The 19,114-nt window shown below is 43.6% G+C and overlaps 2 protein-coding genes across 2 annotated transcripts; both read left to right on the forward strand.

Moving 5' to 3' along the window:
* The first annotated feature begins 250 nt into the window (after nt 1–250).
* Nucleotides 251–2,884, forward strand: LOC140811372 (uncharacterized). Its single transcript, XM_073169217.1, has 3 exons — nt 251–1,334; nt 1,429–2,018; nt 2,105–2,884. The coding sequence occupies exons 1-3, from the start codon at nt 1,226–1,228 to the stop codon at nt 2,621–2,623; spliced, it is 1,218 nt and encodes a 405-aa protein (XP_073025318.1). The 5' UTR covers nt 251–1,225; the 3' UTR covers nt 2,624–2,884.
* A 10,420-nt stretch (nt 2,885–13,304) lies between these two features.
* Nucleotides 13,305–18,038, forward strand: LOC140827728 (putative receptor-like protein kinase At5g39000). Its single transcript, XM_073190524.1, has 6 exons — nt 13,305–16,302; nt 16,492–16,595; nt 16,711–16,921; nt 17,020–17,254; nt 17,418–17,571; nt 17,678–18,038. Exons 1-6 carry the CDS (start codon nt 13,488–13,490, stop codon nt 17,870–17,872), a joined length of 3,714 nt encoding a protein of 1,237 aa, XP_073046625.1. The 5' UTR covers nt 13,305–13,487; the 3' UTR covers nt 17,873–18,038.
* Nucleotides 18,039–19,114: the final 1,076 nt, after the last annotated feature.

The following is a 19,114-nucleotide window of genomic DNA, read 5'->3' on the forward strand; positions in this document are numbered from 1 at the left end:
CAATCCTATTCTGGAAAGATATCAAATCAAATCACAATCTCCTATTCTGCCCACGCCGCCTTCGCCCTCTCGCCTAGACACACGGGCTCGCCTCGACACGCGGGCTCGCCTCTGCATGCTCGCCCCCGAACGCACTTCGCCACGCCCATACACTCGCCCGGCCCACCTGCCGAGCTCGCCCCTCACCAGCTCGTCCTCGCCCACAGCAGCTCGCCCAGCACGCTACAGCAGCTCGCCCACCGCGCCACAGCAGATCGCCCACCACGCCACGGCCCAGCTGCACGCTTGCCCGGTGCATCTCTAGCCCCGCACGAGCGTGCCACGCCCCAGCGCGCGCCCCTCACCTGCTCGCTCTTGTGGTCTTATCTCTTGAACACTTTTTTCCTCGTCCCATCCGGGTCAGTTCTCTCCTCTTGCTGTTTGATTATCCTTAGCACTTATGTTTTCTTCCGATTCCGATTCTGAGTCTAGTTCTTCGAGTGGTTCTGAGAGGTTTAGCGAGTCTAGCGAGTCCAGCAAGTCTAGCAGGTCCAGCAAGTCTAGCCAGGGTAGGACTTCCCTAGCTGATCACTATTTTACCCTTGATCCTCCTGAGGAGGAAGTCACCGTTCATAGTCGTCCGGGTAAGGAAGTTCGTCACGTGACCCAACAAATGAACATATCTGAGGCAGATAACTTATGGTATGGTCACTTGTCATCCCACATTCTTTCTGGTAGTGAGTCGAAACTTAGGACTTTGTGGCACATTCCTTCCTCCCATCAGATCATCATTCCTGGCCCAAAGGACCGACCTTATCTAGCCCCTATGGGCTATTATACCTTTTTTCAGCATCATTTTGATGCCGGCCTTCGTTTCCCCCTGTGTGATTTCTTTCAAGAATTAAGCAAGTACTATCAGGTGCACTTAGGTTTACTCACGCCGAACGCCTTCCGTTTGATAAGCTGCTTCGCTGTGTTATTCAGGGCTCTAGGCCTCCCTTTGAATTGCACCACTTTTTCCTACTTCTTAGTTTTGTCCAGGTAAAAAGATGGACCTTTCTATGTAACCTCCCGGTCTAGCCACAAACTGTTCGATGGGGCCCCCAGTCATGTGAAGGACTGGAAAAAATACTTCTTCTTTGTACAGCCACCCAAAGAATTGACTTGCTTTACCGATTGGTACCCTGTCTTCACTAAACCCAAACTTTCCAAGAGTTATAAGAAAGATGAGGAGTACCTGCATATAATGAGTATACTAGGAGATCGATGCTTTAACATTCCCAAACTTCTATCTGAGGATCTCCTATGTCATGCCGGGTTAAGTCCCGCTAAAATTAAGCTGAAGGAGAATGCTGGTAGATATTCTCATCTGTCCATACTTCTTGTTTTTCTTTTGTTTATTATGTTACTTGAGAACATTCTCATTTGGTTCATTGTCTCTGCTTGCAGGTACTAGAGTAATGAACGCCCTATTTCTCCGTGAGCTTTCCAAGACAAAGGCCGGGGGTTCCTCATCAGCTTCCCAGAAGTCCATTACCCCGGCAGTCACAATGGGCCCAAATGGAGATTGTTCTGCTGCTGAGAAAAAGAAAACAGGTTCCTGTTATACTACCGCGAAGAAGCCTGCTAGCTCCCCTAGCTCCCCTACTGCTGCGAAGAAGAAGAAGGCATGCTCCTCCTCCTCCGCCTCAAAGCGAGCCTCCTCTCCACCTCCTCGCGCCAAGTCCCCTCCTCCGTCTGGTAAGCAAAAGGCATCCACTGATCTTAGCCCGTTAGCCCCTCAGCATCGCAAGCGCAATATTTCTGAGATTTCTGTCGTATCGGTCTCTTCTCTAGAGGGGTCCGAGCCCGATGAGGGGCCTCTCCTTGAATCGGCGGTGCATCCTCTATACACTTCGGATTCGGCCATCGTGGGGCGGGGTCCTACTCATCTGGCTCAGAAAATAATGTATCAGCTTCCTTCTGACGCCGATGCAGCGTTCATGGGTTCACTGGGGTGGTCAGACCTCCTCTGCCGGACATGCAGCAGTGTCATCGAGGTATACTTCTCCTTATAACCTTTAGATTGATGTTTAATATACAGTTGATCTTCTTGTCGTCTTTTCACCCTTGTCTACTTATGCAGGGCATGATGTACGTCGGGGAGTTGGCTGAGCGCGCTCACGCCGCTCGATCTGACTCTTGTCAAGAATTACGCGAGGTTCAAGCTCTCCGCGAACAGCTCCAAGCTACTATTGATGAGATGAAAGTGTCGCATGCCGAGGAGCTTTCGGAGTCCCAAGCTCAATTGTCGGAGTCCCAGATCCAGTGCGGCGAGCTCTCAAAACAGAAGCAGGACTCTCAGCGGCTGATAGAGGATCAAGCTAAAGAGATCCAGAAGCTGAAGAAAGAATTAAAGAACTCACAGGCTGAGCTTAAAGACGCCAAGGCACGACATGTTGCAGAAGTCTCCTCCTTCAAAGAGGAATTTCTCAAATCCGAAGAATTTGTCGAGATCTGTGGCCCGAAAGCTTTTCACTACCTGGGGGTGGGTTTCGAGGGTTCAGTCGGCCTTTTCCATGCTCAGGGCTATCCTCCGCCAGGCGCCCCTACTGACTTCATCGACTTCGAGAGCTTCATATCGAGTCTCCCCCCCGATTCTTAGATTGAGCTCCTTTATTTATGTTATTTTCTGCATTGTTTTATTTTCTATAGGATTATGCGACTTTTTCGATGTTTACATTTGGTTACTTTCTTTTGCACGCTTTTGGCATGTACGAACTCGTTTTATTTATGCAACCTTGAGTATTTTGCATTTGAATTTACTGCTTCTCACGAGTTTGTCTCTGATATTATTAACCTGTTAGGGAAAATAAAATCATCACCCTCTAACTCCTCTGCTAGATCATACTTTAGCAGGAAAATAAAAATCAACACCTCCCCCCCTAACTCCTCTGCTAGGTGACACATTAGCAGGAAAATAGAAATTCACCATCCCCACCCTCTAACTCTTTTGCTAGGTGACACCTTAGCAGGAAAATAAAAATCGACCACCTCCCCCCTTTAACTCCTCTGCTAGGTGACACCTTAGCAGAAAAATAAAAATCGACCAACTCCCACCTCTAACTCCTCTGCTAGGTGACATCTTAGCAGGAAAATAAAAATCAACACCTTCCCCCCTATCTCCTCTGCTAGGTGACACCTTAGCAGGAAAATAGAAATTCATCATCCCCACCCTCTAACTCTTCTGCTAGGTGACACCTTAGCAGGAAAATAAAAATCGACCACCTCCCCCTCTAACTCCTCTGCTAGGTGATACCTTAGCAGGAAAATAGAAATTCACCATCTCTCCCTCTAACTCCTCTGCTAGGTGACACCTTAGCAGGAAAATAAAAATCGACCACCTCCCCCCTCTAACTCCTCTGCTAGGTGACACCTTAGCAGGAAAATAGAAATTCACCATCTCTCCCTCTAACTCCTTTGCTAGGTGACACCTTGCAGGAAAATAGAAATTAACACCATCACCCTCTAACTCCTCTGCTAGGTCATACCTTAGCAGGAAAATAAAAATCAACACCATCACCTTCTAACTCCTCTGCTAGGTCACACCTTAGCAGGAAAATAGAAATTCACCATCTCTCCCTCTAACTCCTCTGATAGGTGACACCTTAGCAGGAAAATAGAAATCGACCACCTCCCCCCTCTAACTCCTCTGCTAGGTGACACCTCAACAGGAAAATAGAAATTCACCATCTCTCCCTCTAACTCCTCTGCTAGGTGACACCTTAGCAGGAAAATAAAAATCGACCACCTCCCCCCTCTAACTCCTCTGCTAGGTGACACCTTAGCAGGAAAATAGAAATGTACCACCTCCGCCCTCTGCTCCTCACTCTGCTCCTCTACTAGGCGACGCCTTAGGAGGAAAATAAAATATTTCACGCTGCTCCTCTACTAGGCGATGCCTTAGTAGGAAAATAAAAATTTTCACGCTGCTCCTCTACTAGGCGATGCCTTAGGAGGAAAATAAAATTTTTCACGCTGCTCCTCTACTAGGCGATGCCTTAGGAGAAAAATAAAATTTTTTCACGCTGCTCCTCTACTAGGCGATGCCTTAGTAGAAAAATAAAATTTTTCACGCTGCTCCTCTACTTGGCGATGTCTTAGTAGGAAAATAAAATTTTTCACGCTGCTCCTCTACTAGGCGATGCCTTAGGAGGAAAATAAAATTTTTCACGCTGCTCCTCTACTAGGCGATGCCTTAGTAGGAAAATAAAATCATTTTATCACTCTCACGATACAACAGCATTCATGAACTAAAAGGAAGAACTTGATTTTATTGAATTCCAATGGATTACACAAGAAAATTCAGAAAATAAAATGCATCAATGACAGAATCAAGAATAATACTTCCTAAGGTGATAAGCATTCCAAGGCCTCTTCAAAGCTTTGCCTTGCGCATTCTTTAAGTAATAGGCTCCAGAGCTCAACCTCTCGACCACCTTGAAGGGACCCTCCCACTTTGGGTCCAATTTTCGCCTGTGCTCTTCTTGCACCTTCCTCAGGACCAAATCACCCACCTGAAAGTTTCTCTGCACGACTCTCCGATTATAAGACTGTGCAATCCGGTTCTTATAAGCTTCCAGTTGAATGCTGGCAGACTCTCTCTTTCCTTCCAACAGATCAAGGTCAGACTCTCTCTTATAATAAATTTTTTTCTTCCTCCCTCTGCTCCTCTACTAGGCGACGCCTTAGGAGGAAAATAAAATTTTTCACGCTGCTCCTCTACTAGGCGATGCCTTAGTAGGAAAATAAAAATTTTCACGCTGCTCCTCTACTAGGCGATGCCTTAGGAGGAAAATAAAATTTTTCACGCCGCTCCTCTACTAGGCGATGCCTTAGTAGGAAAATAAAATTTTCACGCTGCTCCTCTACTAGGCGATGCCTTAGGAGAAAAATAAAATTTTTTCACGCTGCTCCTCTACTAGGCGATGCCTTAGTAGAAAAATAAAATTTTTCACGCTGCTCCTCTACTAGGCGATGTCTTAGTAGGAAAATAAAATTTTTCACGCTGCTCCTCTACTAGGCGATGCCTTAGGAGGAAAATAAAATTTTTCACGCTGCTCCTCTACTAGGCGATGCCTTAGTAGGAAAATAAAATCATTTTATCACTCTCACGATACAACAGCATTCATGAACTAAAAGAAGAACTTGATTTTATTGAATTCCAATGGATTACACAAGAAAATTCAGAAAATAAAATGCATCAATGACAGAATCAAGAATAATACTTCCTAAGGTGATAAGCATTCCAAGGCCTCTTCAAAGCTTTGCCTTGCGCATTCTTTAAGTAATAGGCTCCAGAGCTCAACCTCTCGACCACCTTGAAGGGACCCTCCCACTTTGGGTCCAATTTTCGCCTGTGCTCTTCTTGCACCTTCCTCAGGACCAAATCACCCACCTGAAAGTTTCTCTGCACGACTCTCCGATTATAAGACTGTGCAATCCGGTTCTTATAAGCTTCCAGTTGAATGCTGGCAGACTCTCTCTTTCCTTCCAACAGATCAAGGTCAGTAGCGCGTCTCGTACTATTGTCCTCGTCATAAAACATCACCCTCGCCGATTCCAACCCGATCTCAGTCGGGAGCACTGCTTCATTACCGTAGACAAAACTGAAAGGAGTTTCTTTGGTTCCTTCTCTCGGAGTGGTTCTATATGCCCATAAAACACTTGGTAGCTCATCCACCCAATTGCCCTTGGCTTTGCCCAGTCGAACTTTAAGACCCTGCACTAGCGTCCGATTAGTCACCTCCGCCTGGCCATTACTCTGCGGGTAAGCTACAGAGGTAAAGACCTGTTGGATCTTCATCTCTTTACACCAAGCTTCGATTTTGGCCCCTTGGAACTGTCTCCCATTATCGGATATCAGCCTCCTAGATACCCCGTACCTGCATACTATATTCTTCCACAAGAATTTCAGGACGTCATTCTCAGTGATTCTGGCCAAAGGCTCTGCTTCCACCCACTTTGAAAAATAATCAACTGCCACCAGTAGAAATTTTTTCTGAGCAGGAGCTATAGGAAAAGGTCCTACAATATCCATTCCCCACTGGTCAAAAGGACATGCGGCCATGACAGCCTTCATCATCACGGCCGGCCGGTGATTCAACCGCGCATGCCGTTGGCAACTATCACAAGACATCAATAACTCTTGAGCATCATGCAGCACTGAGGGCCAAGAATAACCGGCGAGCAGCACCTTCCTCGCCAATGCATAAGCCCCCAGATGATTTCCGCAACATCCCTCATGAACTTCTCGGAGCACATAATCGGCCTCTTGGTAACTCAAACACCGAAGAAGCGGCCCTGCAAAAGATGTTCTAAACAACACCTCCCCAACCATTACATAGCGCGAACACTTTACCTTCAACTTACGAGCCTCCCTGGGGTCCGCAGGAAGTTTTCTCTCCTTCAAGTAGTCAATTATAGCGGTTCTCCAATCCTCCTCCTCCTGTTCAACTGCGGGCGAACTCGTTTGAGGGGTGAGTTCAACTTGAAATACCACATCTCTAGTCTTCCAACTTCCCATTGTTCCAGCCATTTTGGCTAGAGTATCCGCCTTTTCATTTTCTTTCCTTGGGATCTGTTCAAATGTAATCTCTGTGAACTTCTCTCTAACTCTGTCCACTTCTCGAGCATACTCAATAAGTTTCTCATCTTTCACATCATACATTCCCTTCATTTACTGAGCCACCAATTTTGAGTCAGAAAAGATAAGTACTCGGGTAGCCCCCACGTTTCTGGCTGCTCAAAGTCCTGCCAACACAGCCTTATATTCTGCCTCATTGTTGGATGCTCGAAAATCCAACCTAACTGCTAACTTCACTTCCTCCCCGGCCGGCGAAATCAATACTACCCCCACCCCACTTCCATCCTTAGAAGATGAAACATCAACATACACTTTCCAAGGGTCTTCATTTTCAAGATGCACGGTCTCAGCCAGAAAATCGGCTAAGGCTTGTGCTTTAATGGATGTTCTCGGCTCATACTGAATGTCATACTCTCCTAGCTCAGTAGTCCACTTGATCAAATGGCCAGACATATCCGAATGAGTTAGGATTCTGCCTAATGGACGGTTAGTGAGCACCACAATTGGATGAGATAAGAAGTAAGGCCTCAAGCGTCTGGCTGTCATTACCAACGCCAAAGCCAATTTTTCCAACCCCGAGTATCGGATTTCTACCCCTTTGAGTGCATGCGAAACATAGTACACCAGCTGTTGAACTGATCCATCAAGCTTGACAAGGACCGAACTCACGGCCCCTTCAGTGGCAGATAAATATACCCACAAAGGCTCCCCCGCTGCCGATTTGGCTAGAACAGGAAGCTCGACAAGGTACTCCTTCAGTTCTGTGAAAGACTTCTCGCAATCCGATCTCCACTCAAATTTTTTCGCCTTTCGCAGGGTCCGGAAAAAAGGTAAACTTCTATGGGCGGCTCTCGAGATAAAACGTGCCAGCACAGCAATCCTCCCTGTCAACTGCTGAACATCTTTGGGCCCCTGAGGAGAGACCATATTTTGGATAGCTTGAACTTTCTCAGGGTTAGCCTCAATTCCCCTCTCCGTCACCATATAACCCAGAAACTTCCCACTCTTCACCCCAAATATACACTTCTGAGGGTTCAACTTCAGCCCATAGGACCTGAGGGTGGAAAAGGTCTCCACTAAGTCAGGTATGAGTAGGGCTGAATCCTTAGACTTTACCATGATGTCATCCACATACACTTCCACATTTCTCCCCACCTGTTTAGAAAAGACTTTATCCATCAACCACTGATACGTGGCTCCGGCATTTTTGAGTCCGAAGGGCATGACCACGTAACAGAAAGTTCCTTCAGAGGTGATGAAACTCACTTTATCTTGATCCTCCACTGCTAAGGGGATTTGATGGTACCCCTGATAAGCATCCAGCATACACAAATACTGATGTCCGGCTGTGGAGTCCACCAACTGATCTATCCGCGGCAAGGGATAACAATCTTTAGGACATGCCTTGTTGAGATCTCTGAAGTCCACACACATCCTCCATTTTCCTGAACTTTTCGGAACAAGAACGACATTCGAGAGCCAAGTAGGAAATTGTACCTCTCGAATGTGCCCAGCACTGAGCAACTCTCCCACCTCCTTTTTTATAACTATATCTTTCTCGGGCCCGAAGTGTCTTTTCTTCTGTTTCATGGGACGAGAATTCGGTAAGATGTTTAACCGATGTTCTGCTACATCTGGACTTGTCCCTGTGAGCTCTTGGGCTGACCAAGCGAACTTGTTGAGATTAGCTTGTAAAAAAGTAATAAGTTTTTCCCTTACCTCTGGGTCAAGGTCAGGGGCTATTCTTAGAGTTTTCTTGTCAGGCCCCAACGTCACGATCTCCGGCTTCTCATCCATCACCTCATGAACCTCCCTCCTTACCACAGGGAACCCGCTTCGCCCCCTTCTAAACATATTGACCTCCACACGTGCCCTCTTCCCCACTTCTTTCACTATTCCCTCATAACACCGACGAGCGACTTTCTGGTCCCCACATAAGATTCCAACCTCCCTTCCCACAGGAAACTTCAACTTTTTATGATACGTGGACGCTACAGCTCTGAAATCCTTTAGGGCTGGTCGCCCCAGAATTCCATTGTAAGCGGATGGGGTGTCCACCACAGTAAAAGTCGTCATCTTGGTCACCCGCCGAGGCTCATGTCCCAAAGATAAAGGAAGGACAATTTGACCCAGCGGCGGGATGGCATGTTCTGCGAACCCATATAGAGGGGTGGAGATTGGCTCAAACTCAAATCCTCCACCTTCATCTGATCCAGAGTACTCTTGAACAGGATATTAACAGAGCTTCCATTATCAATAAAGATTCGTGCCACATCATAATTGGCAACGGTGGCCGTCACTACCAAGGCATCGTTACGAGGAGCCACAATGCCTCGGAGATCCTCTGGCCCAAAACTGATGACAGGATCATGGGGTAAGTTTGCGCTCCTCGATATTTCAAAATTCTCCAACCTCCTCCCATGCGCCTTCCGCGCTCGCCCGGAATCCCCATCAGTAGCACCCCCCGAGATCATATGAATAATTTCTCTCGTAGGGTGATTATCTTCATTCGTTCTCCCCCTCGGTTCAGTGGGCTCCCGAGGGACATCCTGACCTCGACCCTCTCTCCTCGGCTCTTCAATCCTCGGATGTATCCATGGAGGGCCTCGACCCCGCCTAGAAGACGGGCGAGATCTCAGCTCACTCCCAGACGAGAACCCTTCTTGTCTACCCCGCGGCGGAGGTCGAGCACTGCTCTCAACCCTCTGCGACTTCTCCCCCCTCTCTCCTGACTCCCTCACCTCCATCACCTTATCCCGACTCCTATTCATAGGAACATGTGATGAGAATTATCCTCTACTTCTGGTTCTGCCCTCCTCCCTCTCACCTGCACCTCTCTTCTTACCGCCTCTCTCGGCTCCCTCCCCCTACTCCCTCCGGGTCGGTTTTCCATCTTTCTGTACTGTTGGGCATCTTCCAAGTTTACATATTTTTCCGCCCGAACTAACAAGTCATCATAGCTCGACGGAGGTTTCTTGACCAGCGATTTGAAGAATTCTCCCTCCCTTAGCCATTGGGTAAAGGCACTTATCATGATGTCAGGGGTAGCCGATGGTATTTCCAATGCTGCATTGTTGAAACGCTGGACAAATTCTCGCAAAGTTTCAGCCTCTTGTTGTTTCATCACAAACAGACTCAGATAATTCTTCTGGTGCCTTTTGCTACTGGCAAATCGGTGCAAGAAAGCTGTAGCAAAATCTTCAAAAGACTGTATGGAGTTGGGCTGCAGGGTATTAAACCATTGTTGGGCTGACCTCACCAACGTGCCCAGAAACACCCTGCACCTGACCCCATCTGAATATTGGTGCAACAGAGCCGCATTCTCAAATCTCCCCAAGTGTTCTTCGGGGTCTGTATGTCCGTCATATTCTCCAACGTTTGACTGTCGGAAATCCGGAGGGAGCTCTTCTTCCAGGATGGCTAGTGAAAAAGTACTTCCTTTCTTAGGTAACGACGCCCTGCTTCCTACCTGGTCTCTCAACCTCCGTATCTCCTTCCACATCTCCCCCATCTCACTAATCTCTCCACTTGGGAGGGGATGCGTCTCTTCAACCTTGCTCTGGTGGACTTCAACATTTTCCTCCCGCTCCTGGCGAGCGGCCTGCTCTTCCACTAACATAGATTCTTGGTTCCTCTTCATAGCCTCATCCACTGTCCGAGTGATGAATTGGCCTAACTGCTCCAGGGTCAAGTTCCCCACATTTTCATTAGGGCGGGGTTGCTCGGCCCTGGTCTCTTGACGAGGTTGTTCAGTTCTCGTCTCCGGCCGGGGTTGTTCCTGCCTCGCCTCAACAAGAGACGGTTCGTGTGGGGACCCGGACGCTAATCTTTTTCTTAATCATCTTTGGGATTTAATTATCAATTAAAATAAACAGGGTCTAAAAATTTTTCTTTTTATCATGTAGGTGCGGAACGTAATGGAATCTAATTAAAATACATATCAGTATAAAAGTACAATCCTGTACAACAATTATTCAAACTAGTCTAAGGTTCAACTAATAAATTTCAAGTGCTAAACCAAATCTACAATAAGTCCGGAGTCACCACGCTAAACTCGTCTTCTCTCATCATCTTTTTGACCCCGATCTTGTCCCACTTGTTGTCATGCACACATACAAAAGAAGACAACAGCCGGATACTCCGGTGAGAATAAATCCCAGTATAAAACATGATAGACATGCATGTACACAATATAAATCATAAAGCATACTATCATGCATAAAATCAATAACAATAGGTTTCATAGTCTATGAAACCAAATCAAAATAATCATGCAATAACAATAGATTCCATAATCTCTGAAACCAAAATAAAATAAGTATGCAACTCAAATCAATTCATATCTTGACTCGACTCTAACTCTAGGGATCCCGGTGTGAATAAGACATCAATGGCTGTCACCTACCCTCCCAATCGGGGTGACTGTATGTCTTATTCCTAGACTTCGGTCCTGTCTGTATCGAATGTCTACAATCGGAGTGAATCTGATCCGAAGCGTCGATACGACCGAACGTCTAGTTTGGCGGTTCTGCCAAATGACTTTCTATCTTAAATGCTTGAATATAAATCTATAAACAAAGCATTATTCTGTTAAGAGATTTGAATATAAATCTTTAAACAAATCAAAAGCATATCAAAAGATAAACAACAATTCTAGTATGTGATTTTGTTGGGAAACTCAAATTTGATCTAATTTGAGTCGTGTCTTCCCAAAACAAATCATGAATTATACCTTTGTCTTCCCGGTCTGACGAAGACGAAGTCTTGTATTCCAATCTGTCCATACCCAGTCTGGCAATGACAATTGCATAAATACAATATCAGTATATAATTCAATTCAAACCTGTTCTGATCAATACTCAAATCAGTATATAATCTGATCCATATCTGAACAAGGTACGATCTAATTCATATCAACGATATCATGATACAATCAAATTTACTACTGAATCTGATCAATACTTAATCTGATCAATCTAAATCAACTGATGTTTCGACGGCATAACAATACAGTCTTGATATCTCTGTCAATCTCAACATCACAGATATAGTACCAGAATTCATAATCAATACCAGTACAATTCATAATCTCAATATTTGTACACTTGAAATCAGTAAGAACACAACTCTGATATCAAATCTCAATTAATTCAACTCTGAAAATCATAACAATTGTATAACCAGTCTATTCTTTAATCTGACTTCAATTATACAATGTCTACTGTAGCAGAAACATCATATCTGATTCATATTCAATTCTGACAATATCATAAATTCAAATCATGTCTAAACGTAATAAAACTTACGTCCAGTTGTAGCCTGCGTCGATAGGAACTTAGTACTGAAGTCAGATTCTAATTCGGACGGACGGATTTCTCACAAAAGGCGTAAAGATTTTTCACTACTTTTCTGAAGCTTTTCTCGATCTTCCTTTCTTTCCTTATCTCTGAATGAAGGTTTGTATGCATATATATTCACACGTTGCATGTAAAGATACGTGTCATCTTTTCACCACTTTCAGGCGGCGCTCGGGCGGTCAAGAATTACCGCCCGGGCGCCGAAACTTCTGCCCGGTTACTCATCTTGCCATCCCCTGGCGCTCGGGCGGTCAAAAGCTACTGCTCGGGCGCCAGACGTTCTGTCCAATTTTCACCTTATTGAACACTGGCGCTCGGGCGGTCATACACTACCGCTCGGGCGCCAGATCCTCTGTCCAAATCCTAGTCTTGTGATGCATTGGCGCTCGGGCGGCGCTTTTCTACCGCTCGGACGCCAACAGTTCTGTACAAAAATCTTAGCTCACAATGCAACGACGCCCGGCTTCTTCTCTCACGTCTTATTTAGCTCCTGTGATATTCGCTAATCACAATTCTGACAATTAATCAACGTCTGATTACAGTAATTAAATCGCGGGCATTACAGTTCGGGTCCCCTTCGAGGACGCGATGATGCTGAGGCGGCTCTTCCACTCCCTCTCTTCCCTACCATTTCTACGTCTTAACTCAAAACTTTCCACAGACGGCGCCAAGTGATACTCACGGGAAATTTAGGGTCCGATCAACGCAAGCGTCACTAATTCAGACACGGGCTGCAAAATTACCCTGGGCCTGAAATCACAAATAAGACCGTTAGGAGGGGGCCAAGAGGGTGTCCAGGCGTAGCCCCTCCGACGCTCAAGTCAGAGACTGAGAATATATGGGGGGAGCAGGTAAGGGTGCTGCTGAAAGCAATATAGTGAATGAATAAACATACGCTCAAACCTGATATTTATAGGAGAATACCTGGGTTCTTGATGGGCTTGTTTTCCACTTGGGCTATAGATGAGCTAGGGATGATAGGGCCCGTGATGGGCCTGCCTTCCATAAAGGGGCCCTTGATGGGCCTGTCTTCCATGGGGTATCACTGCGGAAAAAGAATTTGTGCTCTGCGAAAAACCATTTTTGTTGTAGTGAAGACAGAGAAAAAAAAGACAAAAATTCATCGCGAAATAAGTTTTTTCAAAAACCTCTACTATTCAACCTGGTTTTTTAGCGACGGTTTTGATAAATATTCCGTCGCGCGGACGTGGAGCATCGTCCGTGCTTACGAAGCACAGATTGAAGTATTTTTGCATTTGTTTTTTAAAATTATTTTTGAATTTAATTTTAAAAATTAAATTATTTTTAAAAAAAACCCGCATGTGAAAGAATTGGAAAATCGCGTGGACTCTTTGTATTTTGTCATGAAAAGTGAAAACGCGTGACCGTGAAGGTGGATGGAATTTTCCATGACTACTTTTGATTTCTGGAAAATGAGACGAAGTTACCCGCATCAGACGAATAACCAATTAATTCGTGAACAATGGGAGTTAAATTCGAACTTTTCGTTTTGCGGATCCTAAATCATGAATCGAAACGTGAAAGACTGCTGTTGTTCGATTTATCTGCTGCTGTTTATATGCTTCTCCATCGGTTCCACGGACTGTATCGAAGATCCCGCGCTTTACATGATCACGGGTGATGTTTCGATAAGCTGTGGCTCGAATGGAGTTTCCGCGGTCAGAAATGGCAGGAAGTGGATAGGAGATGAGCACCCCAAGTTGAATTACTCGCTACAGTTAAAGGGTACATCGACCATCTCAAGTGTCTCGATTTCTGATGATCAGGCTCCTTATAAAGCCGCAAGAATCTCTGGTTCAGCTTTCTCCTACTCGTTTCTTCTCAACCCAGGTCAGAAGTTTATCCGCCTTCACTTTAATCCTACTGCGTATAAAGGGTTCGAAACACGGACGGACTTGTTCGATGTTGTAGCCGGACCTTTTGTCTTACTTGGTAACTTTAGTGCTTCGCTGACCAGTGAGGCTCTTGGTCTGAGTTACTTTACTAAGGAATATTGTTTAAATGTTGAAGAAAATCAACTACTAAACATTAGTTTCTCCCCTGTGACGAGTCGGTTGAAGGATGCTTATGCTTTCATTAATGGGATTGAGATAATCCCAGTGACTGCGGAGCATTCTTACTTTCATGGTGGAAATATTGGGGCACGAGTGATTGGGCATGAGTCTCAGCTGTTCTACATTGATAATGGCACTGCACTAGAAATGGTTCACCGGGAAAAGTTCAGCGGGGATTCTGCCTCACCGGATGACGATTTCAGCGACATATTTGGAATGGCTCCGAAAGAAAAGACCAGAGTTCTGAACCGGAAAATACCGGTACATGTGGGATTCAGGTATTTGGTAAGGCTTCAATTCTCCAATGGAGGACTCAAGATGATTGAGAATGGCAAACTGATTTTCAAAGTCCTCATCAATGAAATAGTTGCTTGCACGAATATTGACATATTCCAAGAAACGGATAACATAGTTTTCCTCGAGCATAACCATAGGGACTTTATAGTTATAATGAGAGGAGGAAAAGAAGAAGGTAAACGTGATCTCTCCCTCCAATCATATGATGAATTTATTAATGGGAGTGGATTCTTTGCGGGATTTGAAATATTCAAACTGAGCAACCTTGACAATTGTCTTGATTGCCCAAATCCCCTGCCATTTACAAGGGTCTCACCATCCTGGACTATCCAATCTTTGCTCTCAATATCGCTCGTGGAAGTATTATTCCAACCTGTTGCAATAGCTATGGTTTTTCTGGTAAATATCACTTCTTATAAGCTGAGAGGAGTTTTGCAATCTAACACAAAGGAGGAAAGCAAGCTATCAACAGAGGAAAGCAAGCTATCAGATAGGGCCGGACGATCATGTCGTCGATTTTCATTGAACGAAATACAGTTGGGTACCAGCGATTTCAGTGATGCACTTGTAATTGGAAAGGGTGGATATGGAAAAGTTTACAAATGCCTAATCGATGGTGGGAGAGACACTGTCGCCATAAAGCGATTAAAATCAAGCTCTAAGCAAGGGGCAAGTGAGTTTTTGGCAGAGGTTGAAACACTTTCTGAGCTCCGACATGTTAATCTAGTCTCTTTGATTGGCTACTGCACTGATCACGGGGAAATGATTCTTGTTTACAGCTATATGCCCAATGGAAATTTGGCGGACCACCTTTACAAGCTTGAAAGAAATGGTAATAACTCGTCTTCTCTCTCCTGGAAGCAACGTCTTGACATATGTATTGGAGCTTGTCGAGGACTAGATTATCTTCACACAGGACATGGAGTCATACACCGGGATGTCAAGGTTTCAAACATTTTGCTAGATGGAAACTTTACGGCTAAGATTTCTGATTTGGGTCTGGTCAAACATGAAGACAAAAGCAATGGAAAGAGCCATGCTAGCACAAAAGTTAAGGGAACATTTGGATATATTGACCCGAGTTACCTTAGCACGGGTAAGTTAACAAGAAAAAGTGATGTATATGCCTTTGGTGTGGTGTTATTGGAAGTATTGTGTGGGAGACCGGTATTAGACCAAAGCATTTCAATGGATGCGCATAATCTAACAAAGTGGGCTCGGGACAAGATCAGTAAAGGAGAAGTTGATCTGATTGTAGCTTCAAGTCTGAGAGGGGAAATTTTACCAGATAGCTTGAAAACATTTGTACAGGTTGTTGGACGATGCTTGGATGATGAGCCAAAGAAGCGGCCAACATTGGCTCAAGTTGTGGTACAACTAGAGATAGCACTTGAGCAGCAGGAGACCCCAAGATCTTTGACATCAAATGAGATAACAAGTGTTGCTCCTCATCATGATGAAGCCAACACATTAGTTAATGGGCGACGAACATCATCCTCCTCTAATGGGCAAACTATAAGCTCTCATCCCAGAGAACAAACTCGCCGCAATGATGGAGCCAATGTATTAGTCAGTGGGCCACTAACATCGACCTTTTCTAGTGAGCAAACTATTACCCCTCATCCAAGAAAAAAAACTAGCCGCAATGGTGAAGCCAATGACCTTGCCAGTAGGCGACCAACGTCGTCCTCCACTAGCGTGCAAACTATGATCTCTCATGGAAGAGTACGACCTGGCCACAATGATGCAGCAAATGTTTTTCACAGTTGGCAATTAACATTGTCCTCCCCAAGTAGAGTATCCACACCTCTTCCAAGAGCACAATCTACCCGGGACATGGATAATGGTTACCCTTCATCTGAAGGAAACCAGAGAAACACCCCAGCATATAGGCCATTGTTTCGACAGTCATTGAAGGCATTTATGAACAGATTTAAGTCCCCAAAGATAAAGAAATTACCAATACCAGGTATAATTTGATATGAAGCAGTAAATTTAGAAAAGAATAAAAAAATGCTCATGATTTATTTTATTGTTCTGCTAACGTTCTGATAATTGAAAGCGTTTATTCTTAGTGTGTAAAATATTTGAGAATCGCTTTAAAGGAACACAAGGTTTAGTGTGAATCGTACTAATTAGATTTACTTAATGAAAGCAGGAGCCGGATTGCACAAGTTTGATTGGAACATCATCGCATCGGCAACCAATCAGTTCGCCCAATCATATAAGATTGGACAAGGTGGATTCGGTTCAGTTTACAAGGTGAACTTTTCTAGACAGGCCGTCTGAACTGTTTTTGCTCCATTTTGCAAGATAGATCGGCCAAGTAAAATTTCTGAATATTTCCACTGAACTTCATAGTTATTGCCATGTGTAGGCTGTGCTACCTTCAGGAGAGACAGTTGCAGTTAAAAGGCTTTCGACACATTCTGCAAGGGGCCTCATTCAATTCGAAAATGAGATTCGTTTGCTTCATAATCTCAAGCACATTAACATTATTAAACTACTTGGGTATTGCGATGATGGTGAAGAGAGGATTCTAGTATATGAGTTCATGGAAAATGGCGGGCTGGATGCTTTTATTTTTGGTTGGTGATCTCATGTTCTTGTTCCCGTTTAATACTCTCTTTTGTATTGAAGAAAAACTGATCCACTCTGTTTTGAAATGATTTCTACACATATATAGATGAAGCACGAAGAATCCAACTTCAGTGGAATTACAGGTTGAAGATCATCATGGGAATTGCTAGAGGACTTCGGTATCTTCATCAAGATTTAGGAGAACGGATAATCCATAGAGATCCTAAGCCATCCAATATTTTGCTAGACAGCCAGATGAATCCTAGAATTTCCGACTTTGGCCTGGCTATGTCCTTGCAAGAAGATCGATCTTTTTTGTCAACAGCAGTAGCTGGGACACCGTAAGTTATTAAATTCTTGATTTTTTAAGAAAATCCTCGGCAATCACCCTGCCCTTTATGTGAAATATCCATGGAACTTAAACAGTAACCTCTGCGACGACGGCCTTGTCGATGAACCATGGTGTGGTTTGGCTTTTTTGTGACGTGTGTTATAAATGTGCAGTGGGTACATCGCCCCAGAATACATGATGGGTGGTGGATTGTCAACTACAGCAGACGTGTACACCTTTGGAATTTCTGTCTTGGAGATTGTGAGTGGCAAGCGAAATATTGATCTTCGTCGTGAAGATGGAGAGGACGCACCTATGCTTGGCTTTGTAAGTGTCATGTTTTGCTTTTCGTTTCGTGCATTCATCCCCAAAAACCAGATCAACTCGGCTGGCTTAGAACATAGAAGTTGAGTTTATTGACTTTTTTTTACAGGGATGGAGGCCGTGGGAGGACGGGAAAATACTAAATTTGGCAGATAAATCAATTCACTTCGATGTGGACGAAGCACTGCGTTGCATCCAAGTCGGTATTCTATGTACGCGAGAAGCCCATGAACGACCCACGATGTCCGACGTGGTCGACATGTTGGAGGGAAAAAAATTTCCCACCACGAGAACCAAGATATGAACAGCATAAGTTTGTGTATATGGGATATGTTGATGCATTGTTTCTCGTTCTTCTTCACTTTTTCCTGTATATTGTGATACATTAATGGAAATTTTATGTTATCATGTTCATGTAGGGAATATTACAAAAAGAATACGGATGTATATATGTGCGATGGTCGGCCTGATGTGTATCTGTGGCACTTTCACGGTATGTTTGGATGCTTAAAAATGGGATTTGGATCTACGGAAAGAATTGGATTTGAAATCATGGATTTAGAATTTTATTTGGTGTTTGGTTTGAAATTTTAAAATGGTATTTAGAAATCTATTTTTTGTTTGGGGAAAAAAAGAATTGAATTTGAAAATTTAAAATTTTATTAAAGGAACTTTTGATCTAAATCATTTTTAAATCATATTATTCACATAATTAAAAAACCAAAAACTTATTATCATATATTTTCATATAAAATTTCAGCTAGATATTTGTGTTATACAAATTACATAAACTTTTGTATAAATAATTAACTATTGTTAGTGAAAACAAAATAAATTATTAAAATAAAATATTCAAACATAAAATCTAAATATTCAAATTTAAATTCAACAAAATAAATTATTTCAAAATTAAATATTCAACTACATCATAATTTTATAAATAGAAAACAAATTATTATTATTGAATAAAAAATTGTTCAATCTCCGTACAACTAGAGTAAATCTTAAGGATAAAATATCCAAAATAAAAAATTTATAAATTCCACATTGAATCTAACCAGGAATTACATCCTATTTTTTATTCTATCAAATCAAGTCATTATTAAATCTTAAAGATGAATTGTCCATTTTCCATGACAGCCAACAAAGGCAGTCATCATGTGGAAGTCTCAAGAAAAAATCCGTCGCAGTTGGATTTGACTTCAGGAAATCATTTGTTGCAAAAATGAAATTTTTATCAATTCCATTCAATTTTTTCAATTTAATGTATACCTTTTGACAACGACATTTGCTCTGTTCAGTGATATCCATCACATTAGCAATTTGCGAGAGTGTAGCATTCAAAATATCAAACTCTCGTTCAGATCATCAGATTTTGATATTTTTTTTCTTGCCACACTTATATATAACATTTGTGGATGATGAACGAGTAATGAAAGTTTGTTGAAAGTTCTCCTCCCAATTCGAACTTTCCAAACGTATCTCTTGCTAAGTTATTAATTGGTCGATTTCTTCTATTCCTGAAGATTCACCACCACTTAATTCT

The sequence above is a fragment of the Primulina eburnea genome, chromosome 1 (genome assembly GCF_022965805.1).
Source record: "Primulina eburnea isolate SZY01 chromosome 1, ASM2296580v1, whole genome shotgun sequence".
NCBI classification, from domain to species: domain Eukaryota; kingdom Viridiplantae; phylum Streptophyta; class Magnoliopsida; order Lamiales; family Gesneriaceae; genus Primulina; species Primulina eburnea.

What these genes read in the sequence shown, in the direction of transcription:
- LOC140811372 (XM_073169217.1), top strand. Translation starts at nt 1,226, where the DNA reads ATGAGTATACTAGGAGATCGATGCTTTAACATTCCCAAACTTCTATCT. An exon ending in TAAGCTGAAGGAGAATGCTG is followed by an intron (nt 1,335 to 1,428) that starts GTAGATATTCTC and finishes CTCTGCTTGCAG; the next exon opens with GTACTAGAGTAATGAACGCC. An exon ending in CATGCAGCAGTGTCATCGAG is followed by an intron (nt 2,019 to 2,104) that starts GTATACTTCTCC and finishes CTACTTATGCAG; the next exon opens with GGCATGATGTACGTCGGGGA.
- LOC140827728 (XM_073190524.1), top strand. Translation starts at nt 13,488, where the DNA reads ATGAATCGAAACGTGAAAGACTGCTGTTGTTCGATTTATCTGCTGCTG. An exon ending in ACAGCAGTAGCTGGGACACC is followed by an intron (nt 17,255 to 17,417) that starts GTAAGTTATTAA and finishes ATAAATGTGCAG; the next exon opens with TGGGTACATCGCCCCAGAAT. An exon ending in ACGCACCTATGCTTGGCTTT is followed by an intron (nt 17,572 to 17,677) that starts GTAAGTGTCATG and finishes TTTTTTTTACAG; the next exon opens with GGATGGAGGCCGTGGGAGGA.